An 8,309-nucleotide genomic window follows, 5' to 3' on the forward strand; every position below is an offset into this window, starting at 1 on the left:
CTATGATTGAAGAACCGGTCAAAGAGGCAATACAATTTGTGTGAATTTTCGACTATTTGGCCACTTATTCCAATGAAAATTACGTGAAAATAAATGTTTGCATTGAGAATTCATCTCTGGCAGTGAGATTGAATCGAAAAAAATGGAAAAAATCAGATTAGTTTTAGCGAATAGTGATATAACCTCAAAATTCGACGAACATTTGTTTTGCTTGTGGGAAGTGGCATCTTGGACTGATTCCGGACAAAAATATATGAAATCGATTCCAAATTCTCTGCTCTATCAAACTAAAACTACCATTTTCTGTTTATTTAATACCAAAAACACCCTAGTGTACATAGACCGGCCATTTAAAACAATCACAATTAATGCTCGGGCACCTGTCGGCGGATTTCTGCCACGTCAAACGATCAATTTTGAAATCCATGTAAACAATTGAAGCGATGTAGCCATTTCTCAATTCAAAATAAAATTGATTCAAGTTTCTATTTTGTTTATTCATTTGCATCTTGAGTTTTTTTTAAATAATCTTTTGCAAATTACACTTACATTCGTCTAGTTAATCAAGTATAGCAGCCGAAAATATGGAATAGACGATAAGGTAAAGGAAAAACAATTTTTCTCGAAAAAACAAGTGATGGTTGCGGCGCAAATGAAGAGAAGACAATTCATGTAGATGTCGAAATACCAACAATTCTTCCAACCGAAATTTCGATGAGTAAAATCATTAAAATCAAGTATTTTATTCGCGTATGTAGAACTTTTTTCTCCGTATATTTTCATGAAACTTTTTGTAACTTCAACATTTGCATGATTTACCCATACAGATAAAGTCAGTGTCGATGTACTTTGGACTTACTGCCGATCTCCCGATCGTAATTGGTTCTTGTTGGTTATTATCCATTTCTAGATGATGATACACTGCCACAATTAAATACATCTTCTGATTCCCGAAATGTTGAGTAAAAATCAATAATATTTGAGCTTCTGCACCAAAAAGATAATCATTTAATGAATTTTTAATGAATATTGTTCTATGGAAAGTATAATGCAAATTTATTTGATTTTTTTTGGATGCTACCTAAAACTCTCAACGTTATTATAATGAAATATAATTGAAAATATCGCTGACTAAAACGTTTAGCCTTGAATGCAATTTCTTTAGTGTTTTTCTTAGTTTGTTCTACTTTTGCAATATTGGTTGCATTCCTGTTCAGAGTTGAATCTATTTGCATTGCCTCCGCACCCGCCATAGATGAACTTTTCACATTGTCCTGTCTTTGAATTGTGGAACCAACTTGGAATATAAGCTGCACACGCAATACGTCCATCTCCATCTAAGGAAGGCAATGCGCAAACCTCCTCTGTTTTTATGAAGTGAAATAAATCAAAATGATGAAAGAAATAAAATGGAATTGCAAAAAATAATTAGAAATTACCCCGTGTCTCTGCGTTTGATGAAACAAAAACAGCTAATAGAATAGCAAAGAAAAGGCTAAACCACTTCATGATTATTTTTTGATGTTTTCTAGCGTTTTACTTTCAGAATAACTGACATGAAATGTACCGAAAAACCTTTTTTATACACAACATTGGACCATAAGCAAACACAAATAATCACAAAGACACCTTTGACTTTTGATAAGAAAAAAAAACTGACGGAAAGAATTACGCATGATGTCATTGGTTTTTTTCCTTCAGAACTAATGACAACAATTTCACTGTACCATCAGAATTTGTATATTATTCTAATGAAATGCTTGTTTGGTAAGTTAGGAATTGATAAACACATTTTTGTCGTATGACGACATTAGCGAATACGTATGAAGAAAAAAATGGAGTACAATAATTGTATCAATTCCAGTTTTTTTCATTAACGTTACTCAAACTGAAAGTATCTCATAGATCCAGACAAAACATAATACTTAATATAAAAAACGTAATACTTTCCGTCGCTCCCATTTTGAATCATCTAATCGCACGCATTTGATGATCTATTTGAAAAATTCTTAAAATCTAGCATACAGTATAACTATTCGTGAGACGTAAAAGAATGTATGTTTTTTTTTTTTTTGAAAATCGACTTTTCTCGTATTTGACTATATTGCACCGAAACGTAATTCCAAATGGAATTTTCAACTTTTTGAATATCAAATGGCTGATAATAAACAAACAAACAAACAAAGAAATCGAATGTTCAACAAGAGTTCCGTCTGAAATTGAAATTTAAATATCGCTGACTAAAACGCCTTGAATGCAATTTATCCAGTGTTTTTCTTAGTTTGTTCTACTTTTGCAATATTGGTTGCATTCCTGTTCAGAGTTGAATCTATTTGCATTGCCTCCGCACCCGCCATAGATGAACTTTTCACATTTTCCTGTCTTTGAATTGTGAAACCAACTTGGAATATAAGCTAAACACGCAACACGTCCATCTCCATCTAAGGAAGGCAATGCGCAAACCTCCTCTGTTTTTATGAAGTGAAATAAATCAAAATGATGAAAGAAATAAAATGGAATTGCAAAAAATAATTAGAAATTACCTCGTGTCTCTGCGTTTGATGAAACAAAAACAGCTAATAGAATAGCAAAGAAAAGGCTAAACCACTTCATGATTATTTTTTGGTGTTTTCTAGTAAAACACAGAGTTTCTTTTTCTATAACTTTTGTTGTTTATTACTTTACTTGTTGAATGGTTCCCTTTTTTTGATATCAGTGGGAATAAAAAAACTGATTTACCCCAGATTAACTTTGGTAATAGTATCTAGTGTTGCAGCTTTTGGGAACGTCTGAAGTTTCAAGCAAATCGAATGCCTATTTATACTTAAATCGAACAATGGATCGGAGCTTCTAATGACGCACAATTATTGCAAAACAGTTGTGCAATTACGCCGAATTTAGCGCATGTTGCTAAGTCTTCACCTTGGCGTGATCACCGCATGCTCTGTTGCATGACTAACAGATGGTTTACTGCAAATAGTCGAATGGTTATAATTAGACTTCCCATTTCCGATATGGGCCAAAATTCTCCTGATTCAAGTTTTTTTTTCTTAAAATTTCTTCATGGTATACAAATAAATCATTTTTTCACTTACGAATAATCAATCTCTTTTTTTCATAACTCCTCAGAATTTGAATTACGAAATACATTGATATCAACAATCAAATGTGGGCCAATTGCGTTGTGATTTTTTTCTCCAAACAGTTTTGAAAACAGCTGCCGATTTTGCATTTGTCAGCAAAAATGATGTCTCCAGATTTTGAGTCATGGCGACTAAGTAAAACGTGCATTGAACAAAAGATAACACAAAATATCGATTAATAAACAAAAACTGTATACTCGGGTCTTTTGTTTGGAATGGGTATGTAAATCAGTATGTATTGCCAGACATGCTGTCTCCAACACCAGAACAATTATGTACTGTTGCAGTTTTGCTTGTCGCGATTCACACTTATTGTAATTTCAATCAGTGTGTCGTGTGATTTCATAAGCTATAGATCGAATAAATCTTTGCAAGAGAAAATTGTTTTTGTTTAGCATGCCTCCCATAGACACAAAGTATTCTGTGCTCTGGGAGAGCGAGCCAATTTCCAGAGGATGGCTCTCTCGAGGCAGTATTGAGACTGAAGCAAAATGTCTTTGGTGTCCATTAGAATTTTCGGTGGCACATGGTGGCCGTAACGATGTGATGCGGCATATGAAAACCGATCAACACAAGCGCATGGAAAATGCAAAAGTGACCCAGTCATCGAGTCATTTGTTCTGGAAATTTTTTGCTTCAGCTTAAAAGGTAATGTTAAATTGGGCCTCTCAAATGCATTTTACAGTGAAATTATTGATACTGAAAAATTCCTGATTTCGACCAATTCTTCCCGCTTTTCAGCAACAAAATTCCCGATTTGAGCCGAAATGCATTTGGGAGGTCTAGTTATAATACCGTATCGTGAATTTCTACGTAAACCCACGGCTGAAGTAAATTCCTATGCAAACATCTGTTATCACGCCCAAAATAAACGAGTCTCACAATAGGCCCGAAACAGGTGTAACTTATTAAGCGTAATGAGAATATTTGGAAGCATACTTGCAGGCATTTTCTAAGCAAGTTTCTGTGCTTCCAACAGTTTTACTTCCAGAATAACTGACATGAAATGTACCGAAAAACCTTTTTTATACACAACATTGGACCATAAGCAAACACAAATAATCACAAAGACACCTTTGACTTTTGATAAGAAAAAAAAACTGACGGAAAGAATTACGCATGATGTCATTGGTTTTTTCCTTCAGAACTAATGACAACAATTTCACTGTACCATCAGAATTTGTATATTATTCTAATGAAATGCTTGTTTGGTAAGTTAGGAATTGATAAACACATTTTTGTCGTATGACGACATTAGCGAATACGTATGAAGAAAAAAATGGAGTACAATAATTGTATCAATTCCAGTTTTTTTTCATTAACGTTACTCAAACTGAAAGTATCTCATAGATCCAGACAAAACATAATACTTTCCGTCGCTCCCATTTTGAATCATCTAATCGCACGCATTTGATGATCTATTCGAAAAAAATTTAAAATCTAGCATACAGCACAATTCTTAAAATCTAGCATACAGTATAAGTGGTCATCAATCGAAAATATTTACTTTAATTAATATTCCAAAACACATTTGTTTATGATTCCGAAGGTTCGTTCATTTATTTTTTATCAAAAAACGAACACAAAATTTGGTCAAATTACGGCTTACACGATTCAAATAACATAAACTAGGTGTGTATCAAATGCCTGGTGAACCGTAGATCGATCAAGTTCTATGACTTTTCAGTGGTTTCATCTAATATTTGATGTCTTTGCAAAATTCTTGGCATTCGGCCTCGGTGTCGAATTTATTTTGATTTCCGCCACAACCGCCGAACAAAAATGTCTCACATTTGTCAGTCGCTGCATTATGGAAATACGTTGTGATCTCTGCTCTACATGGTCCAGCTTCTGATGGCAATGCGCAAATTTCTTCTGTTCAATTAAAAAATAAGTCGAATAAATTAAAATGATAATAATATTGGGAAATTGAAGTTCACCTTTCGTCAATTCCTTTGATGAAACGACAACAGCCAATAGAATAGCAAAGAAAAGGCTAAACCACTTCATGATTATTTTTTGATGTTTTTTAGCGTTTTACTTCCAGAATAACTGACATGAAATGTACCGAAAAACCTTTTTTATACACAACATTGGACCATAATCAAGTCACATATAATCACAAGGATACTTTTGACTTTTGATAAGAAAAAGAAACTGACGGAAAGAATGACACATTTTTATTCTTGCAAAATAAATGACACACATTAGCTAGAAATAGCTATTTCATCACAACATTTTCAATCAGAATATATGTACACTTGATGTTCCAATCTAATATTTGAATTCTCAACTTAATAAACATATTTTTGCCGTTCATTATTTTCGGTCTTTCCCAATTTAATCATCGTGTGCTGGTGTAGTTGTTACATACCTAAAACCTAGCATACAGTATACGTAGACTTCTGGAGAAGCAATCGTTCTGTCATAAAATTGATTCATGATCGAAAAACTTCCAGCAATCGGCATAAACGACATCGAACTGTGATGGTTCACCAGCTACTTATCCGCCAGAAAGCAACAAACGAAATACAAAAACAGTTTATCAAACGAAATCGACGTTCCAATCGGTCTCCCTCAAAGAGCCACATTAGGTGTTATTCTATTTAATATTTATATTGATTCGATAACTAAAGTACCAAAAAAGGGTTCCCTTGTTTTATTTGCCGACGATACATCCGTTATAGTGAAACATAAAAATCTAAATACAGCAATAGATAATATAAATGAAGACTTTAAAAGAATCGCGGATTGGTTAAAGCAAAATAATTTTATTGTTAAATACGAAAAAGTCGAATTGTATGATAGTAACAAAGAAAAACATAAACGAAATGATTGTACCTGATGTAAAAATTGATAAAGAAATAATCGGGCGATTCTCTAGTGTAACGTACTTAGGCATAAAATTAGATGATAAATTAACGCTCATAGAGCAAGCGGAAACAAGCATAAAAAATGCAGCCAGAAAAACCTATTTTCTGCTTAGAATATCTAAGAATTTAACATTTGACACCAATAAAGTAATTTTTAATTCAATAATACTACCAGCATTTCAATATTGTTCGACAATTGGTCTAGCAAATAACAAAGAAGAAATAGAGCAAATGCAATTAATACAGAATAGAGCGATGAGATTGATTTTAAAATGCGAATTTTTGACACCAATTTCATATCAAAATATCATTATTATTCCAAAACACATTTGTTTTACACAATTCAGAAAATTCGATCATTTATTTATCAAAAACAGAATGATACACAACTTGGTCAAATTTCGGCTTACACGATACAAAAAAATAAACGTGGTGTGCACAAAAGGTCTGGTGCGTTGCATATCGATTCAATCCTGCGGTTTTTCGGTTGCTCCATCCAAATTTTTGATGCCTTTGCAAAATTTTTCACATTCATCTTTGGACGAGAATATATTTTCATTTCCTCCACAGCCGCCGTAAATGAATTCCTCGCAATTGCCACTCGTTGAATTATGGAAAAAACTTTGAAGATATGCCAGACAAGTCGTACGTTCATTTCCGTCTGATTTTGGTAATGCACAAATCTCCTCTGATGATATGAATTCAATTAAAATTATGAATAAAATGAAATGGAATTCCGAAAATAATTGAGAATTACCTCGTGTCTTTGATGAAACAACTGCAGCAAAGAGAATAGTTACGAAAATAACAAGCAGCTTCATTTTGTTTGAATTTCAAGTTTTTCTAATAGTTTGAACGTGTTGTTCCGATCGATGCACGAGATGGACTATATATTAAGTTGCATTTGAATCTTCTAAATACTGACTGTATTTATTCAATGAGCGTGTTGGCGACACAGTGCATTCGGCTGAATCAGCCGGGCTGATAAGAAATTACGTCATGCAAAACATTGTGCATTTGCACACACATAAAACCAATTTCACAAATCAATTATTTACGATCGTTCATTTTTGTTTTACAACGAGTCTCATTCACGGCTTTCATTGAAGCTACACCGAATGCTGTGATTTGATTTATTTATTATTCGCTGTTTTCCCATACTATGAGTGTGAATCACTAGCACGTTAAACACGTAAACGTAATTCTAAGAATCAAGGAAATTTTGTCGCATCTCAATATGTCAATAGAGAAAAGATGAAAGAAATGCAAGGCTTTCAGTTTGCTGAGACGCCGAATGTCAGAATTCAATAAAAGCAACAAAGTATAAATTTGCATCGGAATTACCAGCGTTGAGGTGTGCACGTGCACAGTGATGTGAATTATTACCTATAGCGTTCACGTCAATAGAAATTTGTAGATCTAAATGAGGTGATTAATGTAGTACTAATTTGCAATGCTGATAAATCATTCATGTCAAACCGTAAATATTACGGAGAAGAAAAACAAGATCTCTGCGTTGACTTTGTTGTAAATCTCTAAATTTATTTAATTCGATTTCTTAAACTTAAAATTGCCACATTTTGATTCACATTCTCGCATATTATTAAATCGATTGGCATTGCCGCCACATCCACCGTATAGGAATAATTCACATCGGCGAACTTTTGAGTTGAAGAAGAATTTCGGGTAATATGCTTCACAGTTGCCATCCGATGAATCTAGCGCACAAATTTCCTCTATTTTTCAAAAGGAGATGCAATTAAATACACTTTTCATTCAAATGACTGTTCACCGAAAATTTTCACCTGGTGTCAATTCCTTCGTTGGCTTATCCTCCTTTTTCTGTGGTCTTGATGTTACAAGAACGGCAAACAAAATGATAGTCAACAAGCAGACTAGCTTCATTTTTCGCTTGATACGCGCGTGCAATTCTCAAAATGTTAAGTTGAACACTGACCATTGATTAACTTTTAAAAATCTATTTATACAAAGCATTCGCCACGAAATGAATTCAATATTTGACATTTTGTGGTTGGACGTTAATCTTTAAAATTCAAATACATTCACGTATACTTTCCAAAAAACACCGATCCAACCGATAATTTATTGATTTTTTCAATTAGTTCACCTGCTTTTATAATCTTATTATGCATGTAATTTTCGGTTGGAGCCAATGTTGATGTTCAGGTTTCGGTAAATATTCAACATCGAACCCAATTCATTGATTTTAATATCATCTTCGAATAATAATTCCAAATAACAAAGCTTGGCGTTGTTTTGGTTCAATTAATTT

The 8,309-nt window shown here is 33.4% G+C and overlaps 2 protein-coding genes across 2 annotated transcripts; both read right to left on the bottom strand.

The window, feature by feature from the left end:
• Positions 1-978: 978 nt before the first annotated feature.
• Positions 979-5,239, bottom strand: LOC129564959 (BPTI/Kunitz domain-containing protein-like). Its single transcript, XM_055439212.1, has 4 exons — positions 5,084-5,239; positions 4,843-5,018; positions 3,423-3,492; positions 979-1,364 (listed from the first exon to the last, which is right to left on the bottom strand). The coding sequence occupies exons 1-4, from the start codon at positions 5,151-5,153 to the stop codon at positions 1,174-1,176; spliced, it is 507 nt and encodes a 168-aa protein (XP_055295187.1). The 5' UTR covers positions 5,154-5,239; the 3' UTR covers positions 979-1,173.
• Positions 5,240-6,344: 1,105 nt separating this feature from the next.
• Positions 6,345-7,978, bottom strand: LOC129564960 (boophilin-H2-like). The gene is made up of 4 exons (XM_055439214.1): positions 7,822-7,978; positions 7,564-7,752; positions 7,361-7,402; positions 6,345-6,704 (listed from the first exon to the last, which is right to left on the bottom strand). Exons 1-4 carry the CDS (start codon positions 7,919-7,921, stop codon positions 6,484-6,486), a joined length of 552 nt encoding a protein of 183 aa, XP_055295189.1. The 5' UTR covers positions 7,922-7,978; the 3' UTR covers positions 6,345-6,483.
• Positions 7,979-8,309: the final 331 nt, after the last annotated feature.

This window comes from Sitodiplosis mosellana, unplaced genomic scaffold (assembly GCF_009176505.1).
Source record: "Sitodiplosis mosellana isolate CC-2019 unplaced genomic scaffold, AAFC_SMos_1.0 Smas_scaffold_2, whole genome shotgun sequence".
NCBI lineage: Eukaryota > Metazoa > Arthropoda > Insecta > Diptera > Cecidomyiidae > Sitodiplosis > Sitodiplosis mosellana.

Excerpts from the sequence above, each read along its gene's own strand:
- LOC129564959 (XM_055439212.1), bottom strand. The coding sequence starts at position 5,153 with ATGAAGTGGTTTAGCCTTTTCTTTGCTATTCTATTGGCTGTTGTCGTT. Across the intron at positions 3,493-4,842 it reads TTTGCAAAGACATCAAATAT|CTTATGAAATCACACGACAC; the intron begins TAGATGAAACCA and ends TTCGATCTATAG. Across the intron at positions 1,365-3,422 it reads CGACAAGCAAAACTGCAACA|AGGAGGTTTGCGCATTGCCT; the intron begins GTACATAATTGT and ends TCATAAAAACAG.
- LOC129564960 (XM_055439214.1), bottom strand. The coding sequence starts at position 7,921 with ATGAAGCTAGTCTGCTTGTTGACTATCATTTTGTTTGCCGTTCTTGTA. Across the intron at positions 7,753-7,821 it reads AACGAAGGAATTGACACCAG|AGGAAATTTGTGCGCTAGAT; the intron begins GTGAAAATTTTC and ends TTTGAAAAATAG. Across the intron at positions 7,403-7,563 it reads TAAGTTTAAGAAATCGAATT|GTAATAATTCACATCACTGT; the intron begins AAATAAATTTAG and ends TGAACGCTATAG.